Raw genomic sequence first — 17,410 nt, 5'->3', positions numbered from 1 at the left:
ATTGAACAAATAAGTAAATAGAGAATACCAGGAGCCAAGTTTTTAACTGATAGAGAAGGTATTTACAAACATGGGAATGGCGAAGGCCTGAAAGAATCTGAGGTATACTGGAATTGGTGCTATCATTGTGAACTCATGGTTTTATAACATATATGCACAGATATAGAAATACTTATAAATGAATATGTGTGTGAATACATATATACACATATATACATTTGCTGTTTACTGTTTATGTTTAGCTGTTTACTGAAAATACCTAGAAGCAGCAATACCCCAGTAGCAATGAGTACTCTGAGTGCCTAATCTTGGTTTCTAAATACTGTCCTTCACTAAGAGGAGCTAATGCTTCTTGGAGAAATGACTGATTCCAGGGCCAGATCAGAGAAGTATAAGCTTTCTTGTACTTGAAATATTTTATTATGCCAGATAGTAAAGAAATGCTCAGTGAATGATGGAATCATGTTAAAAGGACGGAAACAGAATGGATTTCTACTTTCAGTCATGATAGAGTAATTGTTACCAAACTTGCCCTCCTACCATAAAGACCTAGAAAACTCAATAAACTATATGAAATAAAGTCCTCAGACAATGGACAACAGGCAATGAAAAACTGTGATTCAGAAAAAGAAACAAACAATGTGAGCTCCATGGTTGTCCAGGCTTTCTGCCTGGAGGGCTTTGTGAATAGCAGTACAGGGAAGGGAATCCCAAGCAGAGTATGACAGTCAGCTGATCCAGGAGACAGAAATCAGAGTTTAGAGAGGATTTTGCAGTTGAGACATGCAAGGAAGAGTGCTAGAGGACAGAGGTTCCCCTGAGTCTGGCTGAATACCCCTAAACTATGCATGCATAAAATGAGACTCTATGAAAGAAAATAAAAATAATAAAAAATAAAAACAACAAAGAGAAAGTTAAAAAAAATTTTTTTAAGTGGAAAAAAAAGAAAAAAAAATGAGCCCCTATGAGAACAGTCAAAAAACAACTAATAGGAGGATGTGACATAGTTAGACATATATTTGGTCTCTGACCCCAGTTCTTGACACAGAGCTCCTAAATCCCTTGGAATTTCCTGGGTGATAGGAATGTCTCCTCCTTAATAAGGCAACTCTTGGCAGGATCCTGTATAACCTCAGGATGGGAGCCTTTTACCAGAAAGATCAAGCCCAGATTAGAAGCTTGGAATGTTCAGTCCATACCCTATCATCCAAGGAGGAGAGAGGGGCTGGAGGTTGAAATAATAATTGATCATGCCTATGTGATGAAGCCTCCATAAAAATCCCTAAACTATGGGGTTTGGAGAACTTCTGGTTTGATGACCACATCCACATGCCAGGAAAGTGATACCCCAAACTTCACTGGGGCAGAAACCTGTAATCAAGACACTTCTGGATCTTGCTGTATGTACCTCTTCATCTGGCTATTCATTTGTATCCTTTATAATAATATAGAATATAAAAATGATATATTCTATTCTATATTCTATTCTATTATTCTATATTTATAATAATATACAATATCCTTTATAATAAACTGGTAATAGTTAAGTAAAGTGTTTCCCTGAGTTCTGTGAGCCATTATGGTGAATTATTGAACCTGAGGAAGGGATCACGGGAACCCTTAATTTGTAAACAAGTCAGTGGTTAACCTGAGGACTGGCGTCTAAAGTGAGGGGCAGTCTTGTGGGACTGAGCCCTTAACCTGTGGGATAGCTAGTGTCAGAACTGAACTGACTTGTAGGACACCCAGTTGGTGGTGTCCACAGAGAATTGGAGAAGAGCTTGGTGTGGAAAACCCACACATTTGGTGTCAAAATATTGTGAGCAAAGAAACAGTTTTCCTTTAGAGGAGTTGTAAGCTTAACAATTCTCAGAGCTCACACAAGACTGGATGATATTCTAGTTGTTGTTTTTTTATATCTTTATTGGAGTATAATTGCTTTACAATGTTGTGTTATTTTCTGCTGTACAACGAAGTGAATCAGCCATGTATATACATATATCCCCATATCCCCTCCCTCTTGCGCCTCCCTCCCACCCTCTCTATCCCAACCCTCTAGGTCATCACAAAGCATAGAGCTGATCTCCCTGTGCTATGCCGCAGCTTCCTACCAGCCATCCATTTTACATTTGGTAGTGTATATGTGTCAATGCTACTCTCTCACTTTGTCCCTGCTTCCCCTTCGCCCCCAGGGTCCTCAAGTCCATTCTCTACGTCTGCGTCTTTATGATATTCTAGTTTTGACAAGCCAAAATGAAGAGACCTTGTTGAACAGCTAGGGCATACAGTAGAGAGTCAAGAAGGGCCATACTTCAGTGGTAGGGCTAAACTATACCTAAAAGACCTAGATCTTCTAGACCTTCCCTACAAAGCTTAAAAACAAGTCTCAAATAAATCAATCTTATTTGCAAATAATTTAACTGTCTATCAAAACTAAACTCAACACTTCTTATAGGAAGAAGACAAAATCCAAATACTCAACAACATAACATTCACAATGTCCAACATCCAATCAGTTACTAGAAATGTGGAAAAGCAAAAACACTCTGACTTAAACCAGGAAGAAAAATTTCAAGATACAGATCCAAAAATGACAAGATAATAGAATTAGCAGACAAGAACTTTAAAACAGACATCATAAATATATTCAAGGATCTAAAAGAAAACATGAAAATGATGAGGAGAGAAATGGAAGACATTTAAAAAGCAACAACCAAAAAGATCTTCTAGAGCTAGAAAATATAATACCTGAAATGAAAATTTTCCTAAATGGAATTAGACACTGCAAATTAAAAGTTTAGACATTGATTAATGAACTTGAAGACACAGCAAGAGAAACTATCCAAACTGAAGCACAGGGAACAAAGTTTCAGTTATGCAGGATGAGTAAGTTCTAGCAATCTAACGTACAGCATGGTGACTATAGTTAAGAATACTATATTGTTTTTTTGTGTTTTTTTTTGCAGTACGCGGGCCTCTCACTGTTGTGGTCTCTCCTGTTGTGGAGTACAGGCTCCGGACACGCAGGCTCAGCGGCCATGGCTCATGGGCCTAGCCGCTCCGTGGCATGTGGGATCTTCCCGGACCAGGGCACAAACCCGTGTCCCCTGCATCGGCAGGCGGACACTCAACCACTGCGCCACCAGGGAAGCCCCTATACTGTATACTTGAAATTTACTAAGAAGGCTGACCTTAAGTGCTCTCACCACTCACATTAAAAAAAAGGAAAAGGGAGCTATGTGAGTTGATGGGTATGTTAATTAGCTTGATTGTGATAATCATTTCACAATGTATACATAGAGCAAAACATCACACTGTACACCTTAAAATTATACAATTTTTTTTGGTCAATTATACCTCAGTAAAGCTGTAAAACAAAACCAACAAAAACAAACTGAAGTACAGAGAGAAAAAGGATGGGAAGAAATTAACAGAGCCTCAGTGACCTATGGGGCAATATCAAGTGGCCTTACATGCATGTTACTTAAGTCCCAGAAAGACAGCAGGAGAATATTTGAAGGAATAAGGCTGAAAATATTCCAATCTGATGGAAGCTATAATTCCACAGATTCAAGAAGTTCAATGAATTCCAAGCAGGTTAAACACCAAAATCCAACAAGACATACCATATTCAAATTACTGGAAGCCCATGATAAAGAGAAAAATCTTAAAAACTGTCAAAGAGGGACTTCCCTGATGGCCCAGTGGTTAAGAATCCATCTTGCAATGCAGGGGACGCCAGTTCGATCCCTGTGGAACTAAGAGCCCACATGCCACGGGGCAACAAAGCCCGCACGTAGCAACTACTGAGCCCAGGCACCACAACTAGACAGAAGCCTGCGCACTACAATGAAAAGCCCACATGCCACAACTAAGACCCGATGCAGCCAAAAAATAAATAAATATTTTTTTAAAAAAACTGTCAAAGGAAAAAAAAAAGACATTACATACATGGGGAAACAAGGATAAGAATGACTACTGACTTCTCATCAGAAACAATGCAAGAACTAACACAACATTGTAAATCAACTATATTCCCTTAAAAATTATAAAGAAAAAGAAACAATGCAAGAAGATAAGTAAACAACAATGTTAAGTGATGGGGGAAAAAAAGAACAACCTAAAATTCTATACTCAGCAAAATATCTCTCAAAAATGATGGTAGAAAAATAGTTTCAGAAAATGAAAGCTTAGAGAATCATTGCCAGCAGACCAGCACAAAAAGAAATATTAAAGGAAGTTCTTCAGGCTAAAAGAAAATGATATGAGATAGAAACTTAGTTGTACACAATGACTAGAACTAGAAATGGTAAATATATGCATAATTATGAAATATTTTCTCAGTAAAATTTACTTATATATAATTGACTGCTTAAGCAAATATAACAACAACATATTGTGGGGTCTACTATATATATAGTAGTAAAATGTACAACAATAGCACAAAGGATGGAAGGGAGAAATGTAAGTATGTTTTTGTAAGTTTCTTACATTAAAAGTGAAGTGCAGGACTTCCCTGGTGGTGCAGTGGTTAAGAATTCACCTGCCAATTCAGGGGACACGGGTTCAAGCTCTGGTCTGGGAAGATCCCACATGCCGCAGAGCAACTTAGCCTGTGTGCCACAACTACTGAGCCTGAGCTCTAGAGCCCACGAGCCACAACTACTGAGCCCGTGTGCCACAACTACCGAAGCCTGCGCACCTCGAGCCCGTGCTCCACAACAAGAGAAGCCACCACAATGAGAAGCCCGTGCACCGCAACAAAGAGTAGCCCCTGCTCGCTGCAACTAGAGAAAGCCCATGCACAGTAATAAAGACCCAATGCAGCCAAAAAAATAATAATAATAAATAAATACATACATACATAAATAAAAATTCTTTAAAAAAAAAGTGAAGTGGTAAATCATTAGAGAAATGCAAATCAAAACCACAATGAGGTATCACTCACACCAGTCAGAATGGCCATCATCAAAAAATCTACAAACAATAAATGCTGGAGAGGGTGTGGAGAAAAGGGAACCCGCTTGCACTGTTGGTGTGAATGTAAATTGATACAGCCACTATGGAGAACAGTATGGACGTTCATTAAAAAACTAAAAATAGACCCAGCAATCCCACTACTGGGCATATACCCTGAGAAAACCATAATTCAAAAAGATACATGTACCACAGTGTTCACTGCAGCACTATTTACAATGGCCATGACATGAAAGCAACCTAAATATCCATTGACAGATGAATGGATAAAGAAGATGTGGTACATATATACAATGGAATATTACTCAGCCATAAAAAGGAACAAAACGGAGTCATTTGTAGTGAGGTGGATGGACCTAGAGTCTGTCATACAGAGTGAAGTAACTCAGAAAGAGAAAAATACCATATGCTAACACATATATATGGAACCTAGAAAAATGGTACTGATGAACCTAGTGGCAGGGCAGGAATAGAGACGCAGATGTAGAGAACAGACTTGTGGACACAGGGTGGGAAGGGGAAGCTGGGCCGAATTGAGAGAGTAGCACTGACACATATACACTACCAACTGTAAAATAGATAGTGGGAAGCTGCTGTATAGCACAAGGAGATCAGCTTGGTGCTATGTGATGACCTAGAGGGGTGGGATGGGGAGGGTGGGAGGAAGGCTCAAGAGGGAGGGGATATATGTATACACATAGCTGATTCACTTTGTTGTACAGCAGAAGCTAACACAACACTGTAAAGCAATTATAATCCAATAAAGATGTAAAAAAAAAAAAGTGAACTGGTATGATATTATTTGAATGTAGATGTAATGCATTAAAATACCTATTATATATAATGCAAACCCAAAAGCAACCACTAAGAAAAAGAGTGAAGAGATATAGTTAATTGGACAAAAGAAATAAAATGGAATACTAAAACAATAACAATATAAAGACAGAAAAGGGGACTTCTCTGGTTGTCCAGTGGTTAAGACTGTGCTTCCACTGCAGGGGGTGTGGTTTCGATCCCTGTTTGGGGAACTAAGATCCCAACATGCCATGTGGTGTAGCCAAAAAATAAAGACAGAAAAGAGGAAAAAACAAGGATGGATTGTGTAAATAGAAAAACAGCAAAATAAGAGTCTAAAACCCAACTGTATCTATAATTACATTATATATAAATAGTAAAAATTCTAAGGAGCCCATTTGAAAGTCAGAGATTGTCAAATTGTAGGAAAAAACAGACCACAACTATGTATTATCTTACAAGAGATGTAGTTTTTAAAGACATAGATTTAAAGCAGAAGGAAAGAAAAAGGTATATAATGTAAATACTAATCAAAAGATAGCTTGGCTACCTTAATATCAGATAAAATAGACTTCAGAGCAAAGAATACTGCCAGAGATAAAGAAAAACATTTCATGGCTATAAAAAGATCAATTCATCAAGAAGATATAATAATCAATGTATACACACTTAATAACAGAGATTCAAAATATGTGAAGCAAAACCTGACGGGGATGAAAGGAGAAACAGGCAAATCCATAATTACAGATAGAGATTTCAACACTTCTTCCTTAGTAATTGACAAAACAATTGAACAAGTTAGAAAAACTAGGGAAGAGAATTCCCTGGCAGTCCAGTGGTTAGGACTCTGCACTTCCATTGCAGGGTGCATGGTTTCAATCCCTGGTCAGGGAACTAAGATCCCACAAGCCTCACCGTGTGGCCAAAAAAAAAGAGAAAGACTAGAAAAGACCTGAATGCTAACCAGCTTGACCTAACTGACATTTATAGAACACTATTCTCAACAACAGCAGAATACAAATTCTTTTCAGGTGCACGTGAAACATTTACCAAGACAGAAATCACATAAAATATGCTCTGTGATCACAGTAGAATTATATTAAACCAGTAACATAAAGATATCTAGAGAATCCCCAAATATTTGGAAATTAAATAAAATACTTGTAACAACTCATTGGTCAAAGAAGAAATTACCAGGGAAATTAAAAGCTATTTTGAAGTAAATGCTAACTAAAATACAATATATCAGAATGTGTGGGATGCAGTTAAAGCAGTGCTTGAAAACAATTTAGAGCTTTAAAGATTTATATTCTAGAAAAAGAAAGGTCTAAAAATCAATCATCTGAGTTTCTACTTTAAGAATCTAGAAAAAGAAGAGCAAATTGAACCCAAAACAAATAGAAGAAAGGAAAGAAACAGTAATAGTAACAGAAATCAATGAAATAGAAGATGGCCAATCAATAGAAAAAAATCAATGACACCAAAAGTTGATTCTTTGAAAAGAAAAGAAAAAGAGGGAAAAAACCTATAAATAATATCATGAATGAAAGATACACAGCACTACAGATCATTACAGACATTAAAAGAATAACAGGACACTAAACAATTGAAATCATCCAACCTACCTCTTCAAAGGAATATTTTTCTACAGTGTGAAGAGCATCTTGTGTCTCATTCCACCCTCCAATAGAATAGATGCAGTCATTGAGTGCAGCCACCCCAAGATATGCTCTTCTGGTTCCCATTGGAGGAAGTGGAGACCAACGCTTGGAAAGTGGATCATAAACTTCAAAAGAACGAAGCTCTATTCCTTCATTGCTGATGCCCCCAATCACATAAATTAAACCTGGAAATGGAATATTTTTGCTCAGATGCTATAGAAAATAGGATACAAATAATTATAAAAAGTAATAATTGTGATTTAAGTTTGCTATCTGATATTATACTTAATGCAGGGCTTACAATATTCTTTTAAGAGAGAAAATTGACTTCTGTCTAGTTTATCACAGCTCTCATTTAAGCATGTTACAAAGAATTAGGGGTATGAATTTAAAGTGGCATTGAAGGGCTTCCCTGGTGGCGCAGTGGTTGAGAGTCCTCCTGCCGATGCAGGGGACACGGGTTCGTGCCCCGGTCCGGGAAGATCCCACATGCCACGGAGCGGCTGGGCCCGTGAGCCATGGCCGCTGAGCCTGCATGTCCGGAGCCTGTGCTCCGCAACGGGAGAGGCCACAACAGTGAGAGGCCCACGTACAATAAAGTGGCATTGAATTTTCAAAGAACTTAATGATGCTATAACAAAACAATTTGTCAGACAAGGATTTCTGATCTTATTGTTTGCTTAATGATCTCAAGTTCCAGATCCACTGCTACCACATATAGGTAAAAAAGGATGGGGAGAAGGATTTGTTCCCCCTTAAAAACTGTCATACACTTAAACTGGGAATGACATGACCCTGTTGGTGACAACCTAACGGTTGCTCAGATGGACAAAATGAATTTAAATTAGAATAGTTTATGGCTAGATTAAGGTATCAGATACTGTACAGTAGACTGTAATTCACAGTTCCTTATTAAATTTAACTGAAAATAATGGTTCTGACAATCAACAATTATTTTTTTTGAGTATCTACTGTTGTTCCTAGAGGTCTAAAGTGAGAAGTTATAAGGAATGGCATTTTTAAAAAATTTATTTATTTGGCTGCACAGGGTCTTAGTTGCGGCACACAGGATCTTTGTTGCCGCGTGTAGGATCTTTGTTGTGGCATGCGGGATCTTTAGTTTCAGCATGCGGAATCTAGTTCCCTGACCAGGGATCGATCCCATGCCCCCTGCATTGGGAGTGCAGAGTCTTAACACCGGACCACAAGGGAAGTACCAAGGAATGGCATTTTAAGAAACATGAGCTAAATGTTAGTAAACTTGGGTTCTAGCTCCAGCTTTGCTAGTAACCAACTATGAGAAAAGACAACTCACAGCCTCCTGATCTTCAGCTTCCTCATCTAAAAATAAAGGGGTTGAAATAGAGAATCTCCAAGATGCCTCTCTAGCTCTATGATTTTAGATGGGAAGATAAAAATAATAAATAAAAAACAATTAGAGAACACTATAATATTAAACAATAGAACATAGTCTGCACCATGTAATTTGAGTATTTAGCTGCTAGCAGAAATCTGAGAAGGTGCTCAGAAGGCAGAAAGAATTTCAGCTGGGAACAGAGCAGGCTGAATTGTCACATAACAATGGGCAGACTGCTTCCTACTCTACAGGTACATGTAAATCTGTTCTCCATTTCTTGACAGAGAATAAGGTTCTATTTGAGAGTGCTTATTAATTACCTCTCAGTGTATAATAGACAATTACAATTAAAATAACATCTGTATACCACTTTAATATGTAGTACAACATTTTTCAAATCTGTGATAGCATTGTGTGTGTACTGAATCACAATGTATTCTATAAAAAAACACTGAAGAAGCCTATGACACTATGAAGATTGTTTTTGATAATCTCTCCCTACTTAGAAATATATACTAAGGCCTACAAGGGAGAGAAAATAACAATAATGGATGACAGTTCAAATGCTTATTTTGCTAATTAGGTATTTTTGCCCATCTGGAATTCTTAATTCTAGCTTTGTTTATTTTGGGGAAAAAATGATTATTTTGGCAATACAGAAATAAAGATATAAGAGGTTTAAAAATATAGGAGATTAGAAGCAGAATTTCCACACTGTTAGTGTCAATTATTCAAAACTAACAGACATAAAATATACTTTTGTGAAAATAAAGCCTCAAGCTCAAACAGTTTTTTTAAGAAATATATATTCAGGAAAAATATTTTATAAAGCAATTACCTTGCATTTCACAACACCCAAAGTAGTAGCGTGACATAGCCATGTTGCCAACTACTTCCCATTTATTTTCATCGGGATCAAATCGTTCAATGGTGTTCCCTATCTCAGCTCCAACCCAACCACCTGAAACCAAACAGAAAAATATTATTTTTGGAATAAAGGAATTTTATTTATGAAAGACACCTTGGAGGGACCTCCCTGGCGGTCCAGTGGTTAAGAATCTGCCTTCTAATGCAGGGGATGCTGGTTTGATCCCTGGTCGGGGAACTAAGATCCCACATACTGCAGGGCAACTAAGCTCGCGTGCTCTAGAGCCCACGCGCTATAGCTAGAGAGAAGCCCGCTGGAGTAACGGAAGAGCCCACGCACCGCGATGAAAAGATCCCGCATGCCACAGTGAAGGTCCCGCGTGCTGCAACTAAGACCCGATGTAGCCAAATAAATAAATAAATATTTAAAAAGAAAAACACCTTAGAAAACATCTAATCTGACAACTTTATATTATGGATGATTATCCTATGGACCAGAGAGGTTATCTGTCCAAGATCACATGAAAAGTTAGAATTTGATTGTAAGTAGAACTTGGGTCTTTTAACTCTCTGCCTAGGTTTCATAAGAGATCTTTTTTTTTTTTTTTTTTTTAAATATTTGGCTGTGTTGGGTCTTTGTTGCTGTGCACTGGCTTTCTCTAGTTGCAGTGAGCAGGGTCTACTCTTCATTGCGGTGCATGGGCTTCTCATTGCAGTGGTTTCTCTTGTTGTGGAGCATGGCCTCTAGGTGCACAGGCTTCAGTAGTTGTGGCACATGGGCTCAGTATTTGTGGAGCACAGGCTTAGTTGCTCTGCGGCATGTGGGATCTTCCCGGACCAGGGCTTGAACCTGTGTCCCCTGCATTGGCAGGAGGGTTCTTAACCACTGCGCCACCAGGAAAGCCCTCACAAGAGATTTTTTAAAAATAAAACAAAACAAAACCAAAAACTTCAATCTATTGCATAGGAAATATGGTACTTTGCAAAACAACTTTTTGAAACAACGTCTGCGTATTCAGAATGGTTATCCTAACCATGAAATTTAACTAGTCAGCTAAAATGCTCCCCTAGAAATCTCATCTATATTTTATGTCCATCTCCTTCTAAGAATTCCATACTTGACAATATCTCCCAAGTAATATAATTTTGAGAATAAGAACTTTTAAAGCTAAAAGATACAAGTTTGTTATGGGAAGGAAGGAAAATTTCTAAAGTAAGCAGAATTTGACTAAGAATTTAAATAATATTAGATATCCTTAAATTGGAGAGTATAATTACCCAAAGCATAGATAGCCCCATAACACACACACACTCCCAAGCCACAGCGGGGGTGATTCATTGAAGCTACAGTTGTCCACTGTTTAGTAACTGGATCATAGCATTCAGTACAGTCAAAAATCATTGAATCCTTTTCACCTGAGTTAAATAAAAGAGACACATATGAGAAGATTTAGTAATACTAATAGCCTAGAACCACAATACAATATTCAGCAGCATTCTGTGTTGTCAGAAATTCAATTATTATGTCTGATTTTATACTATTCTTTAAAATTTATTTGCCCACCAAGTGTTATTTTGAATCCATAGCACTGTCATTTATTAAAGCCCACTTAATGAAGCAAAGTGGGCTATTATCTGTTTCTAATTCTACCACCCAAACAATCTATGTAATTTTTGAGGATACAATTTGCATTTTAACACTTCTATATTTTCATAGTTTAGATAGCTGGCTCTGCTACAATTTGAGATTTAATGCAATGCTTATCTAGCAACAAATAGAAAATGAAAAAAACATTTTTAAATACCACTTAAAATAGAATTTAAAAATATACTATACCTAGGAGTAAATCTAATCAAAGATTTATAAGAACTTTATAGATATAATTTATAAATTTTATTTAGAGAAAGTTTTAAATTAAGGAATATCTAAATAAATGAAGAGATGTATCATGTTGATGAGTTACAAGTGTCAATGTAAAGATGATTATTCCCAAAATGATTTATAGATTTAATGAAATCCCAGTTTTTAAAAAACCCTTTCTTTCTTTTTTATTGTATTTAAATACATATAACATAAAATGTACCATGTAAACCATTTTTAAGAATGCAGTTCAGAAAAAAAAAATACAGTTCAGTGATGTTAAACACATTCATATTGTTGTACAGCCATCACAACCATCCATTCCCATAATCCTTTTCATCTTGTAAAACTGAAACTCTATACCCATTAAACAATAATTCCCCATTCTCTCCTTTGCCAGCCCCTGGCAACGACCATTATACTTTCTGTCTTTTTGGTTTTGACTACTCCAAGTATCTCATATAAGTGGAATCATACATTATTATTTTTAAAAACAGATTTGATAAACTAATTCTAACTTTTATATGGAAGTATGAAAGACCTAGAATAGCCAAGCACTCCCAAAAAGAATAATAAGGAAAGAGAAAATGCCCTATTAAATAAGCCTATCAGACTTAAAATAGAGCTTTAATAATTAAGATAGGAATAAACAGAGAGACCAGTAGGAAAGAAAGGAAATTCTAGAAACAGATCCACATATATATGATTACTTGGTATATGACATAGTTTGCATGACAGAGCAGTGGGGAAACAAAACCGCTGGGAATTGGTTATATATATGTGGAGAAAAATGAAACTGGTTCCTTACTAATACTATCCGTAAAAATTCAATTACAGGTGAATTACAGACATAAATGTAAATGGAAAAACTATAAAATTTTAGAAAACAATAAAGGTATATATCCTCATGACTTTCCAGTAGACAAAGGATTTCTTTAAAACGATATAAGAAACACTAACCATAAAGGGAAAAAAATAATAGAGTTGGCTACATTAAAATTAAAAACATTCATTTATCAAAAGATACCATAAAAAGAGTAAAAGATGAAGCAGAGGAGTAGGTAAATATATTTGCAGCACATATAATCTTATGAGGGCCTAGAATCCTGATGTATACAAAACTCTTACTGTGCAGAAAAGAGTCACCATAAGGCCTAAAACTGCCTATGGTTAGAAAGGCTTGCTCACAAGGTTGACCCTTACCTGGAGTCTGGGAACATGGCTAGTAAAAAGTTCCCTACACTCACATAAACTTTTCCCTAAATGATAACAGTGGCTTTTTGCAGTGGTGAAAATGTTCTGGAATTAGTGGTGATGGTTGTACAATTTTGTGAATATACTAAAAACCACTGAACTGTACACTTCAATGGTGAATTTTATGATATGTGAATTATATCTTAATTTTTAAATATAATACTTAGAATATTAACCCAGATATGAATGTATCTAAAAGGAAATAAACTATTGACTGTGATTATCTCTGGGTGGTATGATTATAGTATGGGTGATTTTTATTTTCTTTTTCATATGCTTCAGGTTTACCAAATTTTCTACAGCAAATCTGAATTACTTTGGTAAAAAAATTTATATTACATATTATATATATAATATATATTATATATAATATATATTATATATATTATATAATATATATTATATATATTATATATATTATATAATATATAATTATATATTAAGTAATATGTTAAGATAGTAATGTTTATAGTATTAATAATGGCTAGTAAAGTCATAGCAGTTTTTTTGTTTGTTTGTTTTTTGCTGTACGCGGGCCTCTCCCGTTGCGGAGCACAGGCTCCGGACGCGCAGGCTCAGCGGCCATGGCTCATGCGCCCAGCCGCTCCGCGGCATGTGGGATCTTCCCGGACCGGGGCACGAACCCGTGTCCCCTGCATCGGCAGGAAGACTCTCAACCACTGCGCCACCAGGGAAGCCCAGTCATAGCAGTTTTGACGGGCTCCCATTTGTACTTCTGTGGTATCAGGAAAGGGGATACATATATATGGAAGTGTCGCAAAGGACACTGTGACCCTAGGTTAAACTGGAGAGAGTTCACGCAATGCAACTGCCGAAATGTACATAAAAAGAACTATTAGAGTTCTAGCCAAAGATTATATAGAGTTATAGTCTTTATACTGACAGATGGTTATTGCTCAAAACTCTAATTTCTTTGTTAGGATTTTCAGATGCACCATGACATTTATTGATTTAATAAACAGTTTTTGAGTGATGATTATGTTCCCTCCAAAAGATAAAAATCAAATATTCCCTACATCTCTCTCATTTTAAACTGACGGTATCATAGTTGGAAAACAATAATATGATTTTTGATTTACAGCTTTCAATATTTTAGAATGACCCATAGAAATAAAGCAAAAAAATTGGCTGTAAAGGTTAGAGATGATCTACCTAGGCTGGTTGCTATAAAGACAAATTATTCAGAAGTAAATATTTATATCAAAGGTGTTAGTATTTATTTCTCTTTAGATCCCTCTCTAATAATTATTTCTCTCCCAAATTCAAATCCCCTTTTAATTTTATTCATTAATCATTTTAGAATTTATAGTAATAGTTTCAGAAAACACAGTGATTTTAATCAAGAAATATATCCCAATGTCTAGCTGACATGGTTTTTATACATCCCACTGCCCAGATACTTGGTTAATTTAAAATGATTCATAATGCAGCTCTCAGAATTAAAAAAATTTTTATCACAAATGTTGATCTAAATTTTGGCACCACATTTTCATAAACAACTTTTCATTAAAACCAAACCTAAGTATTTGCCTTGTAATAAATTACCGTGTCCCTCTGGTATAAAATATTCAATATCTTATGTTTCCTTTTTCTTTCATTCATTTACTCAATAAATATTTATTAAGCACAACTGTATCTGCAAACACCCCATAGTATCTAGCAATATATATAAGGCATATAAGAATGCAGTCAACTTAGAGCTAGAGACTAATAAGGGAAATAAGACATTTTCATTATTACCTCCAATTGCGTAGACCATCCCTCCCAGAACTGCTACTCCCAGTCCACATCGAGCCTGATGAAGTGAAGACACAGTGGTCCAGTACTGGCTAAAGGTGTCAAAACGTTCTACACAACTGAGGGCTCTACTATCACTCCAACGACCCCCCTGCAACCGAGTATATCCACCTGAATAAAGGAAGGAAAGGAGGTACACAGCAAATCCCTTACTGCTAAATATGGAAATGGTAGTAACAAGAAAAATCTAGCCCTCTATATCTAGACATTCAATATAACTACTGCATAGTAAGTAATAAGTGCTTTAGAGTCTGCCATATATACATCTATTATTCTTAAATGTGCCAGGTCCTGAAAGATTATGGCTTAAAATGCAATGAGGTCAACCACAATGTTCTACCACCTGGTCTTGGTTATAATCAAATGTTAGATGAAACATAAATCTAGGAACTGGTTATCTGTCTAGTTAGGAAGTTTCATTGTGACTTCTATTAATGTCTTTTTCAGTTAAATATAGTGAGTTGGGGCTTCCCTGGTGGTGCAGTGGTTCAGAATCCACCTGCCAATGCAGGGGACACGGGTTCGAGCCCTGTCCCGGGAAGATCCCACGTGCCACAGAGCAACTAAGCCCGTGCACCACAACTACTGAGCCTGAGCTCTAGAGCCCACAAGCCACAACTACTGAGCCTACATGCCACAACTACTGAAGCCCACGCGCCTAGAGACTGGGCTCTGCAATAGGAGAAGCCATGACAATGAGAAGCCCGCGCACTGCAACGAAGAGTAGCTCCCACTCACCGCAACTAAAGAAAGCCCACGCACGGCAACGAAGACCCAACACAGCCAAAAAGTAAATTAATTAATTAATAATAAAAAAAATAGTGAGTTGAAATCCTCCCTTGACTGCACATCCCATCATTAAAAAAGTTTAGCCAGCACTCAAAAATTACACATTTATATATTATAGTATATATAAAATTATACGATGACATACATACTAAAAATTATACTATACGTAAAGTTTTTATATATAATAAATTATATTATGTATATAAATCTGGACAATCTGTTGACATATATATCAAATATTGATAAGGTTTAATGCTATTTAAAAAAAAAAAATGGAGGGAATTCTCTGGCGGCCAGTGGTTCCGACTCGGCACTTTCACTGCTGTGGCCTGGGTTCAATCCCTGGTTGGGGAACTAAGATCCCGCAAGCTGTGCGGGGTGGCCAATAAACTACACAACACTACACTACACTACACTACAATAAAATAAAATAAAAATGGAAAGGTTCATACGATATTCCTATGGGTTATCCTGCATATCCACACTTTGGAGACCACTAGTTCCTATCATCCCTAATGACCATCTAAGACGCTGTGAATAGTTAAAATGTGTGAGATTTATTTTCCTATTTCTCACAAGAATTCAAATATTTAATTTTTAAAGCAGTATATCTTAGGCAGTTATTTGATAATAATTGGGTATATAAGAACCCAAAGATTTAAATCACAGAATGACAGATGTCAAATAAATAGCTATTTATTCTTAGATGTGTCCACTGTACTATATAAATACAATTGCTAAATCTGTAGCCTGTATGTGCAATTAAGTATGCCTATCTGACATACCTGCACACTCTGACATGTATGATAACAACAAAAACTTAAAAGGGTTTTATCCTGAAAATAATTTCTATTACTTTTTAAAAGGTTCTCACCTACTGCATACAGGTACTTTCTTGCTTTCTTCCGAGGTCGAACCTTAGATGTCTGCAGAAAACTAGAAAATTTGTTCTCTTTGGGAGATTTGCACACCTCACAGTACTCTTTCAAAAGTGTTTGCAATGCAACACGAAGATTAAAATCGGATATTCCTAAAGCAATGTTGAAAAAGATAATGTTTTAATCAATTTTTAAATAATATTGAAAAGACATGTTTCCATGAAAATAAAATACATTTAACAATCAAAAAATGAAAACTCATCATCAAACAATGGAGTATGTTTCCAACAATACCAAGTATCATTTTTCTCACTGCTACTAAAGAATATATACTTTCCTTAAATCAAAGGTTGTTTTAAAAAACATGCTTCATTAGATCCAATTTGAAAACACATGTATGAGGATCTCTAAACAAAGATGCCAAGTAAAACAGGAGCACAATTATCTAACAAAATGAAAAAATAAAATTGCCCAAAATTCTATATTTAACAACTTGCTAACAAAAGGATATAAAATTATGTCATACACTTTGAAAATGATAGTCAAAGCAAGAAACAGAAGATTCTGGTCGGATGAGGTCCATTTCCTAAAAAGACTTTGAGCATGATTGGGTAGGTTATTCTGCTCAAGGGTGCTTAGCTGAAAAGATGAATTGGGAATGAAAGCCAACCTGTGTCCCACTTGGCAAGCTATAAGAACTGGCCTCCGTGAAAGGGCACTATCTTCTAATTTGCACAAAAGCACCACATATGCCAGTAAGGAACTGTCTCTAAGCCTTGTCTGTATGTCCAAAAAACAATATTGAGGAGAAAAGGTCAACTAACAAAATATTGAGAAGTCTCACTAGTAACGTAAGAATTTGGAGAAAGGGCAAATAGCAGATAAAAAGCAGAACTGATAAGTCAAAGAACAAAACCATTAAAAGAAGAATCCTTTACAGGCCCATCGGTAAAGATAGGGAGGATCACCAGGGTTTGCCATTTAACAGAGCTCAGTGGTAGCCAAAATCCACAGTAGTGAGACACATCCTTGGCTGGGATAAGTAGGTCTTGAAAACAGAACAATACAGTAGTAGGATCTTACAAGAGAGACCTCCGAGCCCAGGCCCCCAAGCAAGGACCTCAGCCTTAGCAGATCTCTATTCTTTCACTAC

The 17,410-nt window shown here is 36.4% G+C and overlaps 1 protein-coding gene across 4 annotated transcripts in view; it reads right to left on the bottom strand.

Moving 5' to 3' along the window:
* Positions 1–17,410, bottom strand: part of IPP (intracisternal A particle-promoted polypeptide) — a 40,606-nt gene that overhangs the window by 7,060 nt on the left and 16,136 nt on the right. For 2 of the 4 annotated variants that reach the window (XM_082652638.1, XM_082652639.1), the window contains exons 4-8: positions 16,254–16,409; positions 14,534–14,701; positions 10,936–11,073; positions 9,629–9,751; positions 7,398–7,618 (exon numbers count right to left, since the gene is read on the bottom strand). In XM_082652638.1, coding sequence (XP_082508764.1) covers positions 7,398–7,618; positions 9,629–9,751; positions 10,936–11,073; positions 14,534–14,701; positions 16,254–16,409 — 806 coding nt within the window. Of the gene's footprint in view, positions 1–7,397; positions 7,619–9,628; positions 9,752–10,934; positions 11,074–14,533; positions 14,702–16,253; positions 16,410–17,410 lie in introns of those variants that run through there. The other 2 variants (XM_082652640.1, XM_082652641.1) reach the window with 2 other exon arrangements.

The sequence above is a fragment of the Grampus griseus genome (assembly GCF_964374135.1).
Source record: "Grampus griseus genome assembly, chromosome: 1".
NCBI lineage: Eukaryota > Metazoa > Chordata > Mammalia > Artiodactyla > Delphinidae > Grampus > Grampus griseus.
This window is presented reverse-complemented; position numbering and strand designations above follow the sequence as displayed.